At 34.1% G+C, this 26278-nt stretch overlaps 1 protein-coding gene across 1 annotated transcript; it reads right to left on the reverse strand.

Annotated features, from left to right (window-relative positions):
- Nucleotides 1-473: 473 nt before the first annotated feature.
- LOC106119058 (proteasome subunit alpha type-7-like) lies at nt 474-2634 on the reverse strand. The gene is made up of 4 exons (XM_013313943.1): nt 2275-2634; nt 1549-1762; nt 980-1129; nt 474-604 (listed from the first exon to the last, which is right to left on the reverse strand). The coding sequence occupies exons 1-4, from the start codon at nt 2532-2534 to the stop codon at nt 491-493; spliced, it is 738 nt and encodes a 245-aa protein (XP_013169397.1). The 5' UTR covers nt 2535-2634; the 3' UTR covers nt 474-490.
- Nucleotides 2635-26278: the final 23644 nt, after the last annotated feature.

Here is a 26278-nt window from a genome sequence, read left to right on the forward strand (position 1 = left end):
TTATGGGCATAAGTTATATCGACGGAAAGATGCTTTGGGTAGTATAAAAGAAGTTTTGAAGCATATTTATATTGCAAAAATGTTTATAGAGAACGACTAACCGTGGGTTTCTAAACCAGAAATTTTCGTTTAAAAATATTGTTATCTCTATTTTGTCAAAGTTAACAGGGTTCACGACAAATTTGGTCTCAGAAAACAACGTTAACCCTTAATTCGACGAAATTTTTTGTTGCAAAATAACTGTTTTTTTTTTTAGTAAAGTCATACGTAATTTTCTCTAAACTAGTTCAGTAGATTTTTTTAATTAGTTGTACGTCACACCGGACACCATCGAATCAAGGGTTAAAAACACACGCGTTTATTCGAGTAATCATTTTAATAAAAAAAAGTTAATTTTCTTTAGTTGTTACAGGCCAGAGTTTTTTCCTCAATTAGATACCTCTTTAAAATCTGTGTGATTTTATACATAATTCAAGTAATTACAAGATAATTAAGTCTTTGTTTCTCTTTCTTTTTCCTTTTCAACTTCTATTTCAGATATAACTGCATTTATCTCGTCTTGATTTAAAAACTTCACCGGATCACCTTTCTTTAGAACCATTACCTGAAAGTTAAAACTTTTATTTTATCTAACAATTTCTAATCTACAAAATGTGATTATCTAAGCAGCTTGATTTTGTAAGTGTCGTTAAATTGATGATTTTTAGGGTTCCGTACCTCATAGGACAAAAACGGAACCCGTATAGAATCATTCTGTTGTCCGTCCGTCTGTCAGTCAAGACCCTTTTTCTCAAAAACGTGTGAATGTATCAAGCTGGAATTTATTAAACTATGGTTTCATTATTGTAGATATTTTCAATAATTTTGTGGTCATGGGTACGCTCCGTAGTGCCCTTCCCGTGCTACCGACGCCCGACACCTAAACACCTGTACACTGGCGCTAAGTTCAAAGTTACAAAGATATCTGAAAATTACTTACATCTAAATTCTTTTGACCATAATGTACAATTTCTAGAAGGCACATAATAGCTAATTTTATTGTGCCCTTCTCAGTGCTAGTGGCAGTGTCATTGTAATGTTTCTCGAGGAATTCCCGAGCAGTTTTCTCTCCACGTCCAATGGAACACGCCTGGAAATATCACTAACTAGCTGTCACCGCGATTGCGTCCACGCGGAATTAAAAAAAATAACTGAATTAGTATATTATGTGTTTTTCCATACTATGTTCTACATCTATGCAAAATTTCAGCACGATCCATGCAGTCGTTCTTAAGCATTGTAACAAACAGTATTGGGCTAAGTCTAAGAGAGCGTCGGTGGCTCACGGTTACTTGATTTGTCTGCAAGTCCTAGGTTTGAATCCTACCTTATTTATGTACATTTATTCGAATGTAAGAACAGTAAAGGAAAACATCGTGATTCAACCTGCACTGGGCCAGCGTGGTTGACTGTAGCTTAGTCACTGACTTAGGGTAGGCACCGAGCCCTTCAGTAGGGACGTATAGTGACTGGGTACCTATAATACCGCTATTAATTATGTTACAATACCTTCCATTCATAGAATGTTCCAGAAGGTTCCGTCTGAAACAAATGTCCATCTCCATCGTAATCGAATCCAGCTATCAAACAAGAAATCCCGTAAGGTCGTCTTCCATTGCTCTGTGTGTATTTCTGCTTTTGTTCCGCTATGAAGCGAGTAATGTAATCCAATTTGACTGCATCTTCTACTATAAGACGATGTGATTGACATTCTATTTGTGCCCTGAAAGAAGATTTATATGTAACTAGCTGTCGCTATGTGTTCTTCTAGACTATGTTCTATATGTATGCCGAATTTCATCGAGATCCGTTCAGTCGTTTGAGTGATACCTTCAAACAAACATCCATCCATCTAAACATTCGTATTTATAATATAAGTAAGATTTAAATGTATTCAATTAATTTCTACAGTATACTAAAAATGTTACCTATAACTATAGAAAATTATATTTTGAATTAATACGTTTTTAAAGGTCATAAAGTTACACTATAGCGCTTGCGTTATTACTCATAGACTATAAAACTGTCTGCTACACTCAGAGACATGAAACGTCTACTAAGAGTGCCTTTTAGTGTCGATTTATCAATTTACTATCCTTACCATGAGTTTCTAACACCAAAATCTCCTCATAAAATATTACGTTAGTAGGCTTTTCATTGACAAAATAGACAATAATATGTTTTGGAACTCAGAATCCCACTATTAATCGTTTAAACACTGAACGTGTAACTAACCTAGAAATTAGTACTCTAGCATCAGCTCTTAATCCTGCAAAAGCTAGAACAACGTGTTCATCTAAAGGTACTATTTTCTTCTCTGTTCTATCATCTTGTAACTTCTCTACCGCCCTCTTCTCGGTTGCTAACACTATGACATCTGTACCACGGATTCCTATCACTGGGGACCCCTTTCGAACTGCCTCTTGAGCGTATTGAACTTGCATTAAATGACCATCTGGTGAAAATACCGTCACAGCTCTGTCGTATTTAGACATTAAAAAATATTAAAAATATAATATAAAAATAGAAAAATTCTAAAACTGTAAAAATATGTCAAAGAAATGTCAAATTGTGACAGATTTGACAAAGATTAAAAATAGCTGGATGGCTGGGCAGGCATTCCACAACGGTGCGATTCTCGCGCAATTTCTTGCCTCGCACAGCCGCGTTGTGGAACAGTCTGTCCTCGGCGGTATTTCCAAACCAATACGACTTAGGGACCTTCAAGAAGCGAACATACCATTTCCTTAAAGGCAACGCATCTGCAGTTCCTCTGGTGTTGCAGATGTCCATGGGTGTCGTTGATCACCTCGGTGTTCCCGCCGCTCGTTTGCCCTCTTCTCTTATAGAAAAAAAGCTTTTTTAATCTTTGTCACCTGCCTTATAAATTTGAGAAATTGAAAAATGCTTATTTATTGCCTCTTTACTTATAAAAAAGGAGCATACCAGAGAATGTAATAATCTTATTATACTTATTACTAATATTATAAATGCGAATGTTTAGATGAATGTTTCTTAGAAGATATCTCCAGAACATCTGCATGGATTTCGCTAAAATTCGACATAGACGTAGAACATATTCTAGAACACATAGGCTACTAATTAAGTTTTTTTACTTCCGTGCAGACGGATTTGAAACTAGTATGTGCAATAAATAATAATTTTCCTTTTAATACTGCATATCGCAAAGCTCTTAATATATAAATGACATCATTTCAAAACCACCAATGTGTCATTTGAAATTACTAAGAACTAGTATCAAAACAATAATTAAAATTAACTATATCACCATCTCAAAGGCCGGCAACGCATCTACGGTTCCTCTGGTATTGCTGATGTTCATGAGCGTCGTTGAACACGGGAACACCGTCCCGCTGTTCGTTTGTCCCCTTCTGTTATAAAAAAAACTATATTATTGTTGGTTTGATATACAAAAAACCAAACAGCTACGACTTGGGGTTCTTCAAGAAGCGAGAGTATCACCATCTCAAAGGCCGCAACGCATCTGCGGTTAGTCTGGTATTGCTGATGTCCATGGGCGTCGTTGAACACCTCGGTGTTGCCGCTGCTCGTTTACCCCTTCTGTTATAAAAAAAAACTTAAACCAATATAAATTTATAATCTGGAAAGAATTGTTAAGGATCTTATAAAAATTAGATCCACATACAAGCAATACCTTTCGAACAAAAAAAAATTAAATTAGGAGCGATGGGGGTCGTCACGCGTTAACACAGATAGAAAAATACGGACGAATTGATGACCTCTTTCTTTTCGAATTTAGCTAAAAATAAAATACTTAATTTCAGTTACCATTGCCGAAACAGTATAAAAAAATCTCCTCTTTTTTTTTTAATTGCAGACTGATGATAATATATATAGAAATTCAAAGAAATATGTGAAGTCAACCAACTCGCACTTGGCCAGCGTGGTTGACTATGACCTAGTCACCCGTAACACAGAATAGGACGTATAATGAGCTGATGAAGACTAGGCTAGACGCCATAGAACTAGACTACAAGCGATTGGTAAGGGAAAGGCACAGCAACCCTTCTAAACATAAATTCTCTGCGAAGCGATAAAGAACTATTAAAATGTATGGAACTGACAATAACTTTCGATAACTCACATTATCACGTGTCAGTTCTATACATGTTTGAAATTCGTTATGGAATCGACAGGCGACTATGGCCATCTCTTATGACGGAGGTGAAAACTTACTGCGCTGCATCAGTGGAGTAAATAAATAACGACAAACAGATCCTTGACAATTAACTGTAACAATACATCAATGTCTGACTGTCATGAACGCGATAAGAAAATCAATAATGTGTTGTTTGACGAACAAGGCGCCTTGTCCGTCGTCAATTAACGTCGGCGACACCTCCGACCTACATCTTGTTTACAGACCGTAAATATTGATGACATAGTCCATAGTCTGGAGAGAAATCCACATAAACGATAAATTATAGTACCTCTTAAGACCTAATTAGTAGCCTATGTGTTCTTCCAGACTATTTTCTCTCTCTCTCTCTCTCTAGGTGCCTCTCCATTTAATGGAGGTTGGCCATTTGACTATTTTCTATATCTTTCAAATTTCAGTGAGATCCATGCATCCGTTTTGAAGATGCATTTTAACATCTATCCATCCATTTAACTAGGGTGTTGTAGCGACCTGAAGTGGACCTTGGCCTACAACAACAAGAGTCTCCACTTCCCTGATCCCGCGCCGTCCATCCCAGTACCGAACATGTAGCTCCCGAAGATCCTTATCCATCTCATCCATCTAAATATTCGCATTTATAATATAAGATGTAAAATTTTTACCATTTAACAAGCAAGGACACTGTAAATGGCCTTACTTGAAGTACATAAGTTTTTATGTGATTATTCACCAAAATAAGTATTATTGACCGAGATATTAATTACACATAATTCCGGTAACGCGGCTGACATCAGCGATATTACGTCACACTCGTGTTGTGATCAAACATAACTTATGACTAAATAAAACTCAAGGTCAACTTGTATTTTGTGACCTCACTTACATAGTACCTTACATATGATGACATTAAATTAAAAAAAAATTATTCTGATTTGGATAAAAAAACAGAGGACAATATAAATGAGAAATTTGAATTTCATTCTAATAATTGTTTTACCGAAATTTATAACAAATATTAGTTTTGTCTATCTCTCTACTACTATTATGAAATTAAGATGTATGGGTAGACGTTTGTTAGAAGTTATCCCCAAAATGGCTTAATAGATCTCGATAAAATTTAGCATAGATGTAGAACATAGTCTGGAAGAACACATAGGCTTCTAATTGAGTTGTTTTTAGTTAGATAGCTACGTAAATATCTCTAAAATTATGCAATTAAAAACCTAAACATATTTGGCATCTCGATCAAATCGACTTTGAAAACTAAATACTCTCTTACTTTTAAATTAAAACAAAATTCTTATTGTATGGGAATTTCTTTCTTATAAGTTCTAAACGAAAGGTCATTCACCCGCCCCGTTGCAGTTCAAACGACTTCCAAGCACGCTCTTTTTGGCCTGAATTACTATCTTTGCTTATAACACCGTATCCATGTCTCATCAACATGAGAAATCGATCTGTACGGAATCTACGAGGAAACGCAGAGTTTCACGCAACGATTACAGGTCGAATAGTTGAAATTGAAATACTATTTATTATTTACGATAGTAACTTAGAGGCGTATGCTAGGATGGGATCGCAATGGAAACCCACACTTATTTAATATATTATGAAGTACTAGCTATAGGCCGCGACTCCCTCCGTGCGGTATTAATAAAAAACTTTATTAGGAGTGTGCCTATGTGTTCTTCCAGACTATGTATACATCTAAGCCAAATTTCATGTAGATCCTTTAACCATCTCCGGAGATACCTTCTAACAAACATCCATCCATCTAAACATTCGCATTTATAATATTAGTAAGATAAATGCAAGAAGCTAATGAGATGATGTGATATAAAACAATTTATGAATACAAATGTAATTGGATGCAGCGCGGCGCCGGCGAACAGTTCATTGCTGAATTTACGATTGAACTTCGTTAGCGATCAGTGAATTCAATTGATGAAACACAAGCAACTTGCTCAATGTCGCCGCAATCGATGATGATTTATTTATAACCAGAGACAAGAAATCAACAAGAAATATTTTTTATAACAGATGACAGTCACCTGGTGTTAAGTTACCTATGTAACTCAGGCCGTCAGTACACGAACCCAGATTGGGTCAAGCCAATGAAGTGTTTGAAGCTGGGTATACTGGTCTACTCTTCGCTGTTTTTAATCATAGACAACAACATAGTATGATGTTAAATGGAAAGAAGAGAGATTAAATATCACCCTCTACTCACCATTTTTGTTGTAAAGGGAAAAAGATTACAAGAATGCGTAAACATGCTTTTACATCTTACTAATATTATAAATGTTTTTTTTTTATAATATATTAGCAGATGTTTTGTTAATTTACTAATATTTCTTGTACCATTCCAACTAAGTTCTATGTTTGTGCTAGGATATGGTTTACGACAATAGTCGAATGCCGGAATTCGAACCCCCGACTTCGTGATCGGAAATTCCGAATATCGGAAATATTGGCGCTTCCAATTTTGTATGGATGGATGTTTATTTGAAAGTATCTCCAGATCGGCTATAACCTTGATGTAATTTGGCATAGTTGTAGATCATAGTTTGGAAATACATAGGCTACTAATTTAATGTTTTTTAATTCCGGGCGGCTGGAGTCGCGAGCGACAGCTAGTTATAAATAAACTATGATGTAACAAACAGAAAGTTACTGACACATTGAAGGTTTTGTAGTTGAATTAATTCAAGAATATAATATCACAGGCGATGTTTGTCGATGACATCAGCTGGGTATCGAATCTGGGTATATATTTGGTAATGTCCCTCGCACCGCCTCCAGTCTACCCACTTGCTTTCGACTTAGTAACGTGAGTTGCCACGATCTACTTATATGGACTTTATGACATGTTTGTTCCCAACATTGGACAATATGTAATCTGGGACAAGAATCGTTCATTGTTGAAAGCACAATCACGTTGAGTGTTGATGTTTAACAAGTTTGGCGTAATAAGTAATTGCTGTGGCATTGAACGTGTTAACTTATGTTCAATTTTAACTGAATATTCGGATTGTGAAAACTGAGGGTGTAAGGTTTTACAGTCTTTTAAAATCTGTATTTTTTTTACCAACTAAAATCAGAATTGTACTTTGCTATGATTATTATTATTTATTGATAAGTACTACGAGTATACACGATAAAATTATATACAATAAAGTACATAGTATTTTATACTAGCAATTGTCGTTTACTTCGTCTGCGCGGAATTGTCCTAGTAATAAATATTATATAATATAGCCTATCGCAACCGGATAATTTGGCTTCGCAATTAACAATTTTTCAAACTTTTTTAGTAGTTTTGGAGCCTATTCAATGCAAACAAACAAACAATCAAATAATATCTCTTTATAATATTAGTATCGATTGCCTTGTAAAATTTCTACGTATGTAGTTTTAGTACATATCTCTCCATTCGTATATTATGCATCAACATATGTTAAAGAAATTTGTAAAATTTAGAGGCATAACCCTTGCATTGTAAATAAAAAAATCATAATAAAATGTTATATACAATTGAACATATAATATATTGCGTTACATTTCTACGGAATAACAATAATTTATTGCTATGACGCGGTACTAAGAAGACGAGGTTCTGAATCACGCTATCAAAATTTTTTCACATGCGAGCATATATAGAGTTCGCGCTGCAACACTATTCGGGAGTCCGTTTCTACACAGGAAAGTAGTGTATGTGAATTATTTAATTCACACTCTTGCAATTTAGTTTGCAAGACCTATTAGGGTTTGCCCCCGCTGACCAGATGAAGAAACGTGGAGTTAGAGAAAGAGAATTGACCCCGCGATACCTGGCCAGCGTATGGGGCAATAGACTTGTGGAAGATTTGACTCCTTTTTGTTTAAATATATAAAAAAATCTTATATTTAATTCCATACATCAAGCATGATTTTAAATATTGAAATCTTTTTGCGATACATACAGGATGTTCACAATTTTGAAGTTTTATTTTTACTCGATCAAACTGATTTGTTATTCGATTCATATTCTTCCTTTAGTTAACAAATAGTGTTATTTTACATTTCTTATTAAAACGTGAACAGTCTTTAAGGATGCTACTTAGTGTAGTTTTAGTATAATAGTTAATTCGCAACGTGTTTTAAGGTATCATGATGATATCTCGTCTACATATCCGTTTTAATTGACGTAGGCAGCAGATGTTTTGCAAATAATATTTGCACGAATCATTATAACAATTTATGCATGTACAGTCACGGTCTTTCGCGGTGTTCCATTTTATGACTACGAATCTATAACAGTAACTTAACTACAATAGTCAGGACCATGTTAGAAGGTCCTAAAAAGATTTTATTTGATACTAACTGTCGTCCGCGACTTCATCCGCGCTGCATTAAAAAAATAACTTATTTAGTAGCGTATGTGTTCTTCCAGACTTCATTCTACATTTATGCCAAATTTCAGCGAGATCCATGCAGCCGTTCTGGAGATACCTTTTAACAAAAAATGATAGTAGTAAGAAGTAAGATAAGCCATCGACAATAACATAACTTATTTTTAAGAAACATTGTTAGTCTTGGATTCAAAGAACAAGGCAATTTGTTGGTCACCGCAAACGGACACGACTGTACATCTATTTAATCAATGACTACGTAATCAAACCTACACTTTACTCGACTACTTAACAATTAAGACGAGTAGCAAACTTCCTGCTGACATCTACACTTTACATATGATCCTCTGTCGGTGTCTCTCAATTAAAATAATAAATAAACCACTTCAGATCCATATAAAGATATGTATTGTGGCAATAAATATTCTACGCGATTGTACTTTGCCTTGTAGATGACATTTTAAAGGAGATAAATGTTTTATTCTTGCAGCGTGTGATACTTATCATTTGGTTTATGAATAACATACATCGCGAATTGTTAAAAGACTAACTGTCGCTCGCGATTCCGCGCCAAATTAATAAAAATATAAGTGGCCTATGTGTTCTTCTAGATTTTTTTTTAATTCATAAAGTGGCAAACGAGCGAGCGGCCACCTGAAATCGCTGATGTAGCGAAGTGACCGTTGCCCATAGAGATACGCAATTGCATATGCGTTGCCTACCTTAAGAATACGTTCTACATCTGTGCCAAACTGTTGATCCGTTCCGAAGATTCTTCTAACAAACATCCATCAATCTTAACTTTAGCGTTTATAATATTATAATAGTAAAATATGTTTAGAAGTTCATAATCGTAATGACACTATCTAGATTTAAGCCTCAAGCACAAGTAAAGTAACTTAAAAACAATAATAATGAATTGAAAAAATGATTTAGTGTTTTTATACTTTCGCGAAACATTAACTAGACACCGCGACTGTCCGCGTGGAATATAAAATAAAAACATTAATTAATAGTCTGTGCTTTTCCATATTATGTTGTACTGTGTTATCTTTAAGTAAGATCCCTTCAGGCGATACATAATAATAATCCATCCATCTAAACTTTCGCATTTATAATATTAGTATTTTAAGCAGAATAATTTATCTAGCGTCGGTGGCTCAGGGGTCAAGCACTTGACTTGCAATCTGCAGGTCCTGGGTTCGAATCCCGACATGTACCAATGTGTTTTTCGATTTCCGATTTACATATGTACATTTATCCGACATTCTTACGGTGTAGGAAAACATCATGATGCAACCTGCACATATCTGAGAAGAAATTCAAAGATATGTGTGAAGTCAACCAACCCGCACTGGGCCAGCGTGGTTGACTATGGCCTAATCACCCTCAACTTAGGGTAGGCTCCGAGGCCCTCGGTGGAGACGTATAGTGAGCTGATGATGATGAATTTATCTAGTGTCTAGTGTACAACGTCTTATTTAGATATTGAAAGTCGTTTCAACATTTAGCACTAAGCAGCCTCCCACAGGTTGCCAGGATAAAGTTGAATTATACATTCCTTTGTTAGGATACATATTAAATTATCTAAATCTAGATCGTAAATTAAATCGAGTATAAATCATTGCTTAATATAGTTAAGTTTAAATTATCTTACAACGTAAAAATCTTTTTAATGCAGTCACGTAATCTTTATTAGTTGCCTGATTAGGTTACGTTATGGAGGACATTTTAACACTAGTTGTCGCTCGCGATTCTGTCCGCGCGGAATAAAATAAACTGAATAGGTAGCCTGTGTTCTTCCAAACTATGTTCTACATCTATGTCAAAAATTAGCGAGATACTTTCAGTCGTTCGGTATACCTTCAAACAAACATCCATCCATCCATCTAGACCTTCGCTTTTATAATGTTAGTAAGATTTTATAGAAGTTAAATACAGTCTTTGTTACTCAAGGAATTATCCTTCTAGTAGCTTTCTAACGGTGAAAGCATTTTGTTAATCAGTCCAGTAGTTTTTGAGTTTTTTTATTTACAAACATAAAATAAAAAAATGATAGTGTGAATTGCCCTAATAATAATGTTATGTTCATTTGTTTTTAGCGACTATTTTCACGTAGATACTTAAATAACTAAACGTTTATGGTAAATGTGAAAATATTTGAGAGTCGACGTCAATCTTTTCAAATATGACAATAGAAATATTTAAACGATGACATAATTTTTGTAAATCTTCTAAAAACAACGCACCTTGAAGAAGGCACATTTATGAATATGGTAACTTGGAGATGTCCAATGAAAACTGTAGTCTTGTCTTTATGTTTGTTTAAGCATTTTATTGGAAAGTTCATACAAACATCTCTCTTCGATAATCATGTAATTTATATTAAAAAACTTTTGATTATTTGAAATTTAAATCCAAATTATTTTAAAAGAAATGTTTTACGATTACTTAAAAAAAATCCTGTCCAAATTAATGAATTTAAAAATAATACTGATTTTTTTTTATAACTGGCTGTCGGCCGTTATTTTGCACCGCGCGTAAAAAGCTTGTAAGTAGCCTATGTATTCCTTGAAGCAGTTTTCTATATATAAATCTTGTTATAAACATCCATCCATCTAAGCATTCGCTTTTTATTAATTTAATTTACTTTATATATAAAAAAAATTATGAGAAAAGCTGCTGTATTTCACTAGTAAGTTCCTAATTAAATTCCTAATAAATTAGACAGCATCCTTAGATGTTATTAGATGACATTATAATCATAGTATGTCGCCTACGAGTAAACCCACACGGTGATACATGTCAACTATTTGTTGACGGCATTCCTACGTTATGGGGCTTAGTTATTCTTAATGGGTTCACTTTTAGGGTTGCCAGCATATTATTAAAATAGACAGCAAAAAACAAATGATTGGCAACCCTTGGAAGATTAAAAAAGTACGCGTAGTGAACTGTTTTACACTATTCACTCTGACCTAAAATTATTATTACAAACACGTAGAATAAGAAAAGAAATAATAAAGTTAAGTATGTGAAGATTAGAAATTATTATAAAGTTTGAAAGTAACGCCAATGATTGAAAAGGAGGTGTAGAGGATGGCGGCGATGAGGAGAGAAATAAAAGGCAGGATTTGAATAGGCGCGCACTGTTCGCAGTCCGACGGCTGAATTTCGACTGATCTGTGTGCCGACTACCTTGCAACATCTTTATTTATTTTATTCAAAAGTTACCAATAGTTTTTACATCTACCTTAGTAATAATCAGTAGTTTACAGATAATAAAATGGTACGTTATGGTACGAATACAGAGTACATATATATTAAATACGCATAGAAATATAATAAAATAACACAAAGTCGATAAACTTAAATAATTAACAAATTATCGCAGAAGGCTTTAACATTCTGTCGTCAACAGGAGGAAAAGGTTAGCGTGGTTTGGACTTTAAAAACTTAGTAAGTAAGCTATGTGTTCTTCCAGACTATGCTCTACATATATGCCATAGAAATCCATGCAGCTGTTCTAGAGATATCTTTCAACAAACATCCATCTATTTAAACATTCGCATTTATAACATTAGTAAGATGTCGCTATTAGGCTTATACGAATATATACATTAGTCATTTTAATAACAGGAAAGGAAAGTTATATCGGCGCCCGTTTCCGAAGACCTAAACTTCCTAGGTCGTAATCAATCACACTAAAATATATCTATTTATAGTTAAACACTAATAATGATCTCTATACAATTGTAATAAAGTTGAGAATGCTACATCATTGTACAATACTTTGTAAGTCACGCACTCATGCTATAATCGTAAAACTTTAAAGCGTTATGCATTCTCTGAAGAAGTGTGAATGAACCCTTATTTGCGATGTTTTGGTATTAAAATTAATTTTCTTCCATTTTAATGTCAATTTTGTGAAAGTTTAATAACGAAACATAAGATATTTTTAAAGATGTAATATCCGTATAGGTTTAGGCTAGGTTTAGGCTAAGTGCCATCTGCGCTCGGCCACCTCAAGCCCGGTGAAGCTGTAAATGCCTCCTCAAGGCAAACAGTGGCAAACACAAAAAAAATGTAACATCCGTAATTGCAGATGCATTTGCAGGTCATCAACGGACAATTGGACGCATAAAAAATGTATCCCTTTCCTATGCCTCCGTCAATTCCCCTTTCCATGTTTTTCTCCCTTTCATCCCAACCGCAAATACTTTGTTTGACTAACAAAAGTATATCGTATTCCAACGTCCATTGACCTTTATACGAATCGTAACGTTGATAAGATAACGCTGACTTTGATCAAATAACAGATTGTTATCTATTTAGGTAGCCTATGCGAAATTATTTCCCTCACGGGTAACGTATGGCATCCATACAAAAGTTTCGTATACAGATTTGTATGTGCTATGCGCTATTGCGCAGCGCGTCCTATCATGTGAAAAGTACACCAAAAATCTCTTACTAATATAAATGCGAATGTTTAGATAGATGGATAGGTGTTCGTTTGTAGGAATCTCTAAAAAGCTTTCTTCTTATTACATTTACATCGTTAGAGTGTTGATCAACTTATTATTTCGCGAAAATATTGGTGTCTTCTTTGATTAGATCCATGCACAGGATCAGTACGTATAATAATAAATGGTAGGTATTGTAGTTTTATGTATTTATTTATTAGACAAGTACACACAACAGATAAATTATGCAACATTGACCAAAGTAATACAATATAAAACACAATAAAACTGATAATTTATCCAATAACAGGTGTACAACATTCATACGAAACAAACAAGTATAAAACACAAAAAAAATTATATGAACAAACCAAGGAAAGAAAACAAAAAAAAATATATTTAGGTCTGTGCCTCTGGAGGTGTGGAAATTAGTTTTTTGTAATTACGTAAGGAGGTGCAGAAAATATCAGTAATATCCTTTCCTATTTTTAATTCGTTATATGTCCGACATATTCGTGGGATGGGTGAGTTAAGGCCTATGTTTGATTTATAAAAGGGTATATAAAATAATTTGGTTATTGGTTGCCTGGTCTTATATTATTAATATGGAACATATTACAATATTTGTCAGTAGTCTAGGGACTGAGAATGCAAATGGCGCGTGGGAGTCCCGCTGCAACTATAATCAAGTGATAGATTTGTACGAAGGTTGCGAAATAACTTGTATCAACTATAATTTACATATTGTAAGTAGGTTTAACAACTTGCTACACAATTTATTAGACGTGTAAACCAAATTATTCTTTTTTGATATTATAAGGTAGGAAAGCTAGTATACGGTCGCCTGCATGAAGGGGAAATATTCTCTTTATGTGCGTACAATTCTCCTTCGACTAAAGCTATACAACGCGGTCGCTTCGCTGTTTCGATTAAATCGTTTACCTTATAACATATAAAAAATCTGTCATTTTATGAGATCTACTATGGTCTACTTGTAAGAAGAGTTTTAGCTTGTTGTTCGACAGCTAGAACCAACGTTCGATTCCGTACACAGTAATTAAAATAATGGGATCGATGTATTCCTTAAGTCTTTCACACTCAGAAATATTTGATTTATTATTAATTAAAGAAATATTATCATAGTCTGAAGGAGTATTTAGTCTTGTCCTTACCCTTCAAGTACATCACCCACATATCCTCAATGGTTGAACGTTGACTAATCGTACGCGTAGGTTTCTGCTAATTACTAATGCTTTACTCACCAGTTATGGCGCAATCAATTAAATTTTGGTAATATTTGCACACAATGCCTACTATTATACGGTGAGTTAGAATTATTGTTACAAATCGATGGATACTATATAATTAAACAAGTGGTCGTTGGTTATTAACTATTTATTGAATAGCTACTTAGGTAATAAATATAATAAAAATAGCGTGCGTTATGGTAGCACACTTATATCCAACGAACGTCCAATGAACCATTGTTGCCAGCATAGGAAAAAGTTTATACTAATTTAAATGTTGCCAATACAAAAAGAAATTAATGAGAATAAAATAAAAACAATAAATAATTTATGTGAATTAATTGAACAGATACGTTTATTAAAATACTCAACGTAATCACTTCACTGTACCTATACGTCCTCAGCGAAGGGTTCGGAGCCTACCCTAAGTCAGTGATTAGGCCATAGTTAATCACGCTGACCTAGTGCGGGTTGACTTCACATATATCTTTGAATTTCTTTGCCGAATGTGCAGGTTGCATCATGATGTTTTCTTTCACCGTAAGATAAATATGGAATTATTATTTCTCTCTCAAGTAAGGTTTGCTCCTAAGTCAAAACATTAAAGTTTATAACCAACCCGTTCTTGGCCAGCGTGGTTACCCCTAACTTCGAGACATTCCTAGAGTAGGCTCCGAGCCCCTTAGTAGGAAAGTATAGCAAGTTGATAATGAATTAAGGTTTATAAAACTTTGTCCGCCGACGTCAATAGTAAAAGACGATTTTATACTTATTTTCTTTCATTGCCTTAAATTAAATGTGACCTTAGATCTGTTTACCTGCGGATATAAATCATAGGAAATATCTTGTTATGCAGTCCGCTAGATTGTTACAATCAGAATTGCATCACAGATAAAAATAATCTCCTATATAAATATCTAAATTAAAAGAAATTAAATGAAAATCAGCGAATCTTACTAATATTATAAATTCGAATGTTTGAATGCATGGATGAACGGCTGCATGTATCTAATTGTATGTAATTGTATCCTTTTATCATATGGCTTGACTTCGTATATCTTGTGTCGAAGCACTAGTTAATTTAATAAAAAATATAAAAAAAACTAGATACGTTTCAACATTTTAATTACTAGGTCGTTCGCTGTCGTCAGGCGCTTGTTAATTTATGTGACAGTGCAAAACTGACATCTCCATATTGAACGCGGGCCGCGGAGTCGGATACTGGGTCGCCTACCTTGTTTGGCCACACAAGGGAAACGACAATCCATTTATACGATTATCTTGTATACACAATTGCAAAAAATATGCTATTATTCAAGGCTATTTAAAGTTAATTTGTACGTAAGATTGTAATTCTATAAGTTTCGCGGAGTTCAATAATTTTGCATAATTTTATAAATAAAAAAGGTTACCGTATGAGGTACATGAATAGTTATGGGCTTATGAATATGGGTAAGTAAGTAAGTTATATCTGGATATTATTTTTCAAAATTTTATCATTTTGTGAATTGAAGATTAATGTACGGGATAATACAAAAGTATCCTGGACTTGATGACAGTCTTCAACGCTATTAAAATGTTAATTTGGTAAATTATAAAATATAAAATCTTTGAATAGGCAAATGTCATCCCACGTTAGTTTCCGATCAGTTTTTAACTTTAGAATAAATAGTAATGAACTAAAGCTTATTTACTGTGTTTATTTTCTGAGTTACCATATTTTAAATTAATAAATGATTACTCCAATAGAGAATTAATACAGTAAAGTATATTAAAACCACAATCAGTCTTCATTAGACGCCTTCAAGAACAAACAGACCGAAAAAGTTATAAAAACAGTTTTATTGACGGCAATAAAATTAAAAAGTCCGATACGACTCGTAAATATTTTCAACTTTTGGTAATCTGTCAGTTGTCTGGTTTGTGGATGTCAATTAGTTTATTTATTGTCGGCTATTATAAAACTAGATCAAGACACTGAGTCAGGTTTCCGATGACATGTTGGTTCTCTAGAAATTTCCTGACATCACTCGGTCGCATCAGGATATATTAGATGGGTCTATCAAGTTTTAAGGAATTTGAAATGAAAACAAATATTTCTGTTGATCCAAAGGAAGTCGTTATTTTACAATCTACAAAATTTTCCGATTAAAATATGAACTAGTGTAACTAATGAAATACCTCGGTAATACGATTTCCAAGGGACCGAGCCAAAAACGCGTATTATACGAGAATGGGATATCGTATCGTATTACCGGGGTTCTACTATACGTCGTTTGTTTAAATAAATAAGCGTTCATTTAGAATAGAATAATAAACACATCTTATTTCCCTAATAAGGCGTAAAATAACTTTATCGTTTTTGCCTATGGATAGGTTACTGGTGGCCAAACTAGGGTAATACATTGTCAGTATCTGATAAGATTAAGGGCTTAGACAGTTCTTTGCGTGTAGTAGAATAACATATATGTAAACTGCATCTACATTTAAAATAGCCATGACATAACATACAAATTGTCGCGTAACTAATAAAGTAATTAGTACTCCTTTAGCGGGTAAATGTAGCCTGACCCACTTTGCATTTATAAAGACATATTATTTTAATATGTTTGTTAGTTGTAACATCAAGGATGATACTATGTTGTTTATAAATATACTAGCGGACCCGACAGACGTTGTCCTGTCTACACGTCTTTAATTTGAATATATTAATATGAAGTTAATATTTGATGAAAATTGTGAATCTAAACCATTCCCACATCCCCTTGAACACACACAAAAAATTTCATCAAAATCGCTCCAGTCGTTTGAGAGAAGTTCAGTGACATACACACTCACAGAAGAATTATATATATAAAGATGATATAAAAACTAAGATATAAATTGATTGCGAGAAAAGTGTCATGATCGAGAAGGGAGGGACGATTGAAATAACGAATGATAGATTTGGGGGACTAAAACTGTTGCGCCTACCCTTCAGCCTTGAGTGTGACAAGGATAGGGCGATGTTTAAAATATCCCAACTAAAGTTGTTAATATGATTCTCTAAATTATAACTAGAATTGTCCATTGCTTTCTTGAATAAATTTTAATATAAATAAAATTAATTATATGATATCAGAACTAAGATATAAATTGATTGCGAGAAAAGTGTCATGATTGAGAAGGGAGGGACGATTGAAATAACGAATGATAGATCTGGGGGACTAAACTGGTGCGTCTACCCTACAGCCTTAAATGTGACAAGGACAGAGAGATGTTTATAACATCCCAACTAAAGTTGTTAATATAATACTCAAAATTATAACTAAAATTGTCTATTGTTTTCTTGAATAAAATTCAATATAAATAAAATTAATTTTAGTGACTATTAAAGGCAACGCTGATTAAAACGCGATATTTTAGTTCATTTTTATTAAATAAATATAAAATAATTTACTGATAAATTTATTATGATACCTTTTTCGTTTGCTATAATTTCAAGAACTCTCACAATAGCTCATGATATATGAACTGATAGAGAAATATTTAAAAACAAAAAAGCTATTAATTTTCATTTGAATTAATAAAGAAAAATAATACGAGTTATATACGCAATATTCCAATATTAGAGAACGAAAAACTTGTTTATCTCTGTCTTTATCTAGTGTAGGAAAACAGAAAGAGAGATAGAATTTTTTACAAAATTTCCCTAAAAGTTCTCAAGTGTTCTTAATTAAATCTTCTATTAATAGGTTAATTACGTTTTATTCCTTTTAATTTGTGTTAATGAATTTGCTCCAAATATAATTCTCAGAAAGTAAATAAATAAAACAATATAGAAGGAAAATGTACTTATTTATGTTTCAAACATGACCTATAAATATGACCTTGTTATCACACAATGCGTCATATTATATACTACTAGCTATTGCCTGCGACTCCGTCTGGGATTAACATAAAACTTAATTAGTAGCCTATGTGTTCTTCCAGACTATGCTCTACCTCTATGCCAAAATTCATCGAGATCCGTGAAGCCGTTTTGGAGATACCTTCAAACAAATATCCATCCAAACACTCGCATTTATAATATTAGTAAGACGTGGTAATCTGTCATGACAGAGAATATGAAAGGGATATGTATTATGAAACGCAGCCTATGTGTTCTTCTAGACGATGTTCTACCTCTATGCTAAATTTCATCGAGACCGAACTTTGGAGATACCATTTAAACATCCATTCATTCAAGTAAACATTCATATTTCAACAGTGGTAGAGCCCGCTTTAACATCTTCGCACGAATTGTCCCGGCTCGTCCGGTGAAATACCACGACCACACAGAAGACAGCCGTCAAGTGGAAGCAATTCCAAGTACAGTCTGATGAGTGTGCGTCCCGGAGGCCTAATTTAGTCCTCTTTCCCTTCCCACCCTTTTTCTTATAAGGAAAGGATGCGAAGTGGAAATGGATTTTCCAGATGAGAGGATGCATGGAAAGGGAAAATATTTTCTTTCTGTGCACCCTCTCCTCAGTCGATTAAAGATGGGCAACGCATATGCAATTGCGTATGTCTATGGGCAACGGTCACCTCGCAATTTCAGCGATTTCAGGTGACCTCTCGCTCGTTTGCCACCTTATGATATAAAAAAAAATTTATAATATTAGTAAGATGATATTCCATCAGAAATATATTGTTAAATATGAAATAAAAATTGATTAAGTACGTTTGATTAAAAATACATTTGTAATAATTTGTTGGTGGTAAAGTTATTTGTTTTTTAAATTGACCTTTCAGTTTCTTTATTTAATATATTATTGTAAATTAATTATAATGATTAAGTCATTGATAAGTGAAATTATAGAAAAAAACTAACTGGCGCCCGCGACTCCGTCCGCGCGGTATTAAAAATAGATGTTGGCCGATTCTAAGACCTACTCAATATGCTCACAAAATTTCATGAGAATCGGTCAAGCCGTTTCGGAGGTGTATGGGAACGAAAATTGTGACACGAGAATTTTATATATAAAATATGCACACAACAATAATGCGTTTGGAAAAAATGTTGTTAATCTATGAAATATTTCTTTACGTTTAAATTAAGGAAAAAATTCTATGTTTGGCCATCAGTTTCTTACCTCTGCATTCCTTGTCTACGACTTTCCATACTCTCTTTGGTCCCGAGAATTTTTATTAAAATCTGGCGCAGGATACAGAAAAGTGGCGATCGTTTTTTTATAAGTTTACACTGCAAAGACATTTGTATGTTTTTTGATATAAGACATAATTAACTATATGATTGTTTAATGTAATATTCAAGTTGATCATTATTTTTTTAAATGTTATCGTGTGACGCAGAGGTATGAAACCTTCACCCATCTCACCTCATCTTTTTAATATTTTTATTATAGTGTTGTCGTTGTTTTCACTGCCAATAACATGTACAAATATAAAATATATTTAAAACAATAATTTCAACATTTTAATTTTATTTAGAAGTAAAGACAAAAAAAATTCTATATCTAATCTTGAACTCATATCGAAGAAATTCCAAAGCGATATACTATCAAAAAGCTTACATTATAGCCCTGACAATAACAAATTTGAATATTCACTCTAAAAGAGATGAATAGTACATAAAAATATATTTTTTCCTACCTACGTTTACCACAAGCTTCCATTCAAGCCTACGAATTCGCACGAATTACAAACACAAACGTATCCACGCACACACGCATGAATCAAGCCAGTTTGACGTTTCTCGTTATTCGAGTCAGTTGGCCGAGGCACGGCGTCGCGGTATAATCGCTCTCGCCGCCATCTTGTTTTATTTTGTGCGGGTTAAAAAAAAAGCAAAAGTATACGTGTCCGCTTGTGTTGTGTTCTGTGCATATAAAGAGGTTCGATTAAAAGATATTACGCCAATTTATGATAGTATTTGGGTATTTTCAACACTTTTTTTTGAGGTTATAACCGTTGTGAATGTTTTTTCACTCTAACGTATATGGCGCGAAAGAACCGTAATATTTGAAGTGATGTAATTATTTTCGGTTTTTAAACTTAAAAACGACAAAATAAAAAATCTTAACCGTAACATTGTAATATGCTAAATTTACAGACAAATATAAACGGTAGGTAAACCAAGGCTTCAAACAATCGAGTCTATAAAACCTAGATTAGTAATCGGTGAAGGTAAGGCCAAGATATTTGTTTACTTCTATTGGCCGTAAGCAATTTAATGTTTTGTTCTTTTTAAAAGCTACTATTTGAAGTTCATTAAAATTACATCAAATGTCATTTTAATGATGTAAAATAAATCAACGTTTTACCTGTTTGTTATAATTCGTGATAAAAAATAATTCGTTAATGGAATCGATTTTGTTGTTAGTTTATTATGATTTTAGTTTGATAAATAGTTATAAGATAACGTGTTATTTTATGTGCAGTTTGCGTTATCATTCGGAAATAGTCGGGGTATTTGGGTTACGGTCAATGCTCCCGTTATGTTTGAAAGATTTCAACGCTGGTGACATTTGGGATTTCGTAAGAATTGGCTTTAAAAGTAAATTTCTAGTTACTAAAAGAAGCACTTTACTTCATGTTCAATAACGAATACGAAGAAATATTTAGAATTTGATTTTGCATGGTTAAAAACATACACACTTTGGTTATGTCTGAATCACAACATTTTCTATTGTATGAGACCTGTACGACGTAAAGAGTTACATCTTTTGAACTAGTAACTCCTTTCGACGGATTGGCTTAAAGGCGACGCATTTGCAAATTTTCTGATATGATTTCTATCAACTCTGGTCTTATAAAACTTTTTGTAGTATCCTTTTTCATGTAAAGAATGTTATAAGTCGTACAATTAACGTTGTTTGAATGTTGTCGCGCGCATTTTTACGAGTTGCCATTTTGTTAAACAAACACGGATGTCGTCACCGGCGAGGCTCGCTTTTTTCATAATATTTACGAACCGCGACAGTTTACTTCGTGATTTATCAATATTTATTTACTTATATTGAAATGTAAATACATTTAATATGTATTCAATAACTAAAGAATGTTTATTGCGGAGTAACGACTGTAATTTATTTAAAACTAGCTGTCGCCCACCACTCTGTCGGCACAGAATAAAAATACTTAATTCGTAGTCTATGTTTCTTCCAGACTATGTTCTATATATTAGCCAAATCCAAGCAGCCGTTCTAGAGATATCGTTTAACAAACGTCCATCCATCCATGTAAATTTTCGCATTTATATTTGTAAGATTTTGTTACGAAAAATACTCAAAAACTGTTGAACTGATTTAAAAAATTCTTTTACCATACAATGTTACGTAATCCCGGAGTAGTTTCAAAAAATCTATCCATGCGAGAACGGGACACAAGTATACCTAAAATAAGTTTTAAAATCCATCCAACAAAACATAAATCGTTTCCAAGAAGGTCCTGTATATTTAAACAGATATCCTTATCCTTTTTCTTCGTATTACAAACGTATGAAACAAAACATTTAACATTCCATGACATGTTAGATAAAGACAGAATATACGCGATATATTTTCTTTATAAAAATACAGTATTACCTCATAATATTATCATAAGTGACTCACTGATAACGTCATAAAAGTAATTTAAGATATAGTACATACGAAATAGAACTTTATGTATATAGGATTAAAGACTAGGTGATATTTGATAATTCCCTAATAAATATTAAGGTAAATCTACTTGATAGTGCTATGTTTTGTGGTCTAACTGTTAGTGATATTCGTAACAATGTATTTGAATTGGATTTATATTACAATACTAATATAATGCAAAATTTGTATTTTTGTTTGTTTGTGACTAATAAAATATTACTCGACCGATTTAAAAATCTCTTTCACTATAACAATCTAATATTATTTCTGTGTAACATAGTATATATTATGTCCCGGAGGTCTCATTTAGTCCTTTTTCCCTTCCCACCCTTTTTCTTATAAGGAAAGGATGGGAAGCGGAAGTGGACTTTCCGGATGGAAGGATGCATGGGAAGGATATTTTCTTTCTGTGCATCCTCTCCTCCGTCGATCAAAGTTAGGCGACGCATATGCAATTGCATATGTCTATGGGCAACGATCACTTCGCGATTTCATGTGGCCGCTCGCTCGCTTGCCACCTTATGAAATAACAAAAAAATAGTAAAATTCGATAGTGTAAAATATTAAAAAATAAATGACCCATGTAAAGCAGGGACTGACTGCTAGTCTATAATTAAGATTATAAATGCTAAAGTTTGCATAGATGTTTGTTACCACGTATTATAAAAACGGCTTAACGGATCTCGAACATTGGTATAGATGTAGACCATAGTCTGGAACAACACATAGACCATATTTTTTTTGTATATTCAAATATTAGCAGATTTTTTTGTAAATTTACCAATATTTCTTTAACCATTCCAAGCTCTAGGCTTGTGCTAGGATATGGTTTACGAGAATAGTCGAATGCCGGGATTCGAACCCCCGACCTCGTGGTCCCTTACCCATTAGGCTATTGACGCTTTTAGACAGTATTATTTAGAATCATATGGAGCGAATGTCGTGCTTTCGTTGCTAAGACAACTGACAGATCGATTAGTGAGGGGACAGCGTTAATATTTTAATGGGTCTAGTGTTGTGAACACCTGCACAATGTCAGTTTTTCTTCCCAATATTACTAAGTTTTTTTGCACTCAACCGAGCAAACGAAGTCGCTAAAGTTAGTATATAATAAGTATTGGGTTTTATTGAATAATGTGTTAATTGGAATATTTTCTTTTATTTATTGTTTTGTTGAAATCCCTTTTCAATCCAGTGTAATAATGCATCAGCTCAGATAACGAAGCACAACGCAAATGTAGGTAAATGGACGCTATGATAATGTTTACCCGCTCGCTGTCAATACATTTGTTAGGGTTGCCACATGATTGTTAATATAAATGTCAAAGTTTGTTACCTCGTAACTCCAGAACGGCTGAACGGATTTAAATGGAATTTAAAATGTAAACAAATAACAGTACAGAATAAAGCATAGACTACTCACTCAGTTTTTTTTTTAAATTAGACATAGACGTTATTGTAACAACTAGTAAAGTAAAGGAAATTTATAATTGATATTTTAATAATTATCTGCATTTTTATAGTTCATATTGTATGTAGTCTGTTTTATTTCTTGTTACTAGATTTGCATTTCTCTAGTCATTTAGTGGCAACCCTTTTTTTTTTTTTTTTTTTTTTTTTTTTTTTTTTTTTAAGAGGGGGAATGCGTTACGCATACCGGGTGCCTCGGGGAAAGCTACTCCGGTTATGTGGGACTCTCTCCACATCCCTAAAGGGACAAGGAGCCTACCCACTAAACCCCCTCTGGTTCCCTCGTCTCACTGTTTACCGGGGTGTGGGCACATGTGAAATACTCTTCGCACACATTAGTGGCAACCCTAGCATGGTACTTTCATAGCTGCTGGCTATAGAGCGAAGGTGACGTACTGTCGATTGCCGAGGTAAAAGGTGACACAGTTTATAGTCTAATTGAAATGGCTGAATTCAACTACATCATTGCTTTCTTATCCATTTAAATACCAGCTTTCGAGCGCGACTCCATCCGCGCGAAAGCAAAAAAACGTTAATTAGCAGAGTATCTGTTCTTCCAGACTATGCTCTACATCTGTGCCAAAATTAAGTTCCTTTAAGCCATTCCGAAGACATAAACTATCACATCCAACTTCTTACTAATATAATAAATGCTAATATTTGGATGGATAGAGTGCGAAGTTATCTTCAGAACGGCTGAACAGATAGCAATGAAATTTGGCATACATATTGAACATAGTCTGCAAGAACATAGGCTACTAAATAATTTTATTTTTAATTCCGCACGGACGGAGTCGCGGCCGATAGCTAGTTTATAAAATTAGTTAGTCTTAAACCTCTTGTTACATTTACCGTATTTGATACTCTCTGACCAATTACAAGTCACGGTGTCATAATCCATCTGACATGCACACAACTGGTCCGGACAGTTACATCGGCACGTGTAGTTGTCCGTTAGACCATAGCATCGATAATTGTACGGAAAGGTCACTTGTGTTCCGGTTTAAATTATCAGATTTTGCGATACCGTACAATTCCAATGACCGAAATGTATATTCCATAACATTATAGCACGTACTGTCCTTTTATTACCGTTGGACCGATTGGCCAATGCGAAACACCGACCTTTGACTAAATTATGATCGTAACTGTAGCTTAAAAGACTTGGCAGATTCTGATGAGTGTGATGTCATTAGATTTGTATTGTTTCCCACTGTAAGTCGGGAGATTTTTTTTAACACCCAAAGATCCTACGAGTCTCAGAGCGTACCCAAATTTAGGGATGACTAGGACAATTACTACCAGTAAATTACTATATTGTTTTGTGTGACAAAAGGCTAACTTTCAGTAGTCTATCATTGGTCATATAACGAGTAGGATTAATCAAAAGATCGATGTTACATTAGTTACAGACGCGAACGCACTGTCCCGTTAGCAACCGGTCCGGGGCATTCCTGGCGTGCTCCGCCTCGTACCCAACTCTCATTGTTACAGTACTAATCTTACTAATATTATAAATGCGAATGTTTGGATGGATGGATAGAAATTCTGCATAGATGTTGAACATGGTCTGGAAGAACACAAAGGTTACTATTTTTTTTTAACCTCGGGCGGAGTCGAGGGACAGCTAGTGTTGCATATGTAAGCTGCATCAACTGCAGTTAGCCAAAGATGGCAACACCAACCAGTTTTAACAGTGGTGGAGTGGGACCGTGTGATTAATCGTTTGTCGAGACTTCGGCAAGGGGGCTGTCTCTTTTCACTTTCGCCATTAAAAAAAATCGTGTCGAAACTGCATTCCTTTGCGACATTATCGGACATGGATGCAACAATAAACTGGTTTATGGGTTTGTTAAATTTTATTTTTAATAAACCAGTTTATTCGGAAGGGAATTTTTAAGGTACCGTGATATGAAATCAATATGATTTTCAGGGATTCGTACCTCGAAAGAAAAAAAGGAACCCTTATAGGATCACTTTTCCGTCCGTCTGTCTGTCTGACACCCTTTTTCCCCCGAACGCGTTAAGGGATCAACCTGGAATTTATTTACTAGCTGTCGCTCGCGACGCCGTCCACGCGGAATAAAAAAAAGACTTAGTAGCCTATGTTTTCTTCCAGACTATGTTTCACATGCAAATTTTCAGTGAGATCCATGCAGCCGTTCTGGAGATACTATCTAACAAACATCCATCCATCCATTTGGCATTCGCTATCTTAGTAATATGAACTGATTCTAACAACCTTGTAACCTAAACCATATTTAGGATGGAGGATGAAGTTTTTTAACTAAAGAAGACTAACTTAGAAGGCTATATTAGCTAAACAACAGTTTAAAAAAAATGGCTAAAAAATCTATCTATGCAAAGTTAACTGCGTCATTTATGTAATGAATTTCATGTTTCAAACGTTTCTTAATTGTAATTATACAAAGTAGGAAAAAGACAAGGCGCCGTAAAAGTGTTGCAGACGTATTTAGTTCCGCAAATTTCACGGCCCCTGACTTTTGAAGACGGCGAGAAAACGATGTTCAAAATTAAAAAAAAAACTCTGTGCAACTTGTAATAAATTTTTAATATTTTTAAGGAATATCAGTTGTCTGTTTTCACTTTCGTCTAAACATCTCTTTTATCTGACTTCTTACTAACATTGTAAATGCGAATGTTTAGATAAATGGATGGTTTAAAGGTATCTCCAAAACGACTGCATGGATCTCGCTGAAATTTGAATATAATCTAGAAGAACTTATAGGCTACTAATTAAGTTTTAATACCGTGCAGACGAAGTCGCAGGGTCAGCTCGTTTACGATATTTTCTGCACCCATACATAATATGCACCAAGGCTACTTGTAACCGTGGGATTACACTACTGAAATCATCCTA

Source organism: Papilio xuthus, unplaced genomic scaffold (assembly GCF_000836235.2).
Source record: "Papilio xuthus unplaced genomic scaffold, Pxut_1.1 DF829758.1, whole genome shotgun sequence".
NCBI lineage: Eukaryota > Metazoa > Arthropoda > Insecta > Lepidoptera > Papilionidae > Papilio > Papilio xuthus.

Coding starts and splice junctions, on each gene's coding strand:
- LOC106119058 (XM_013313943.1), bottom strand. CDS start 2,534: ATGTCTAAATACGACAGAGCTGTGACGGTATTTTCACCAGATGGTCAT. Junction 1,763..2,274: donor GCTAGAGTACTAATTTCTAG/GTTAGTTACACG, acceptor ATCTTCTTTCAG/GGCACAAATAGAATGTCAAT. Junction 1,130..1,548: donor GAACATTCTATGAATGGAAG/GTATTGTAACAT, acceptor TGATATTTCCAG/GCGTGTTCCATTGGACGTGG.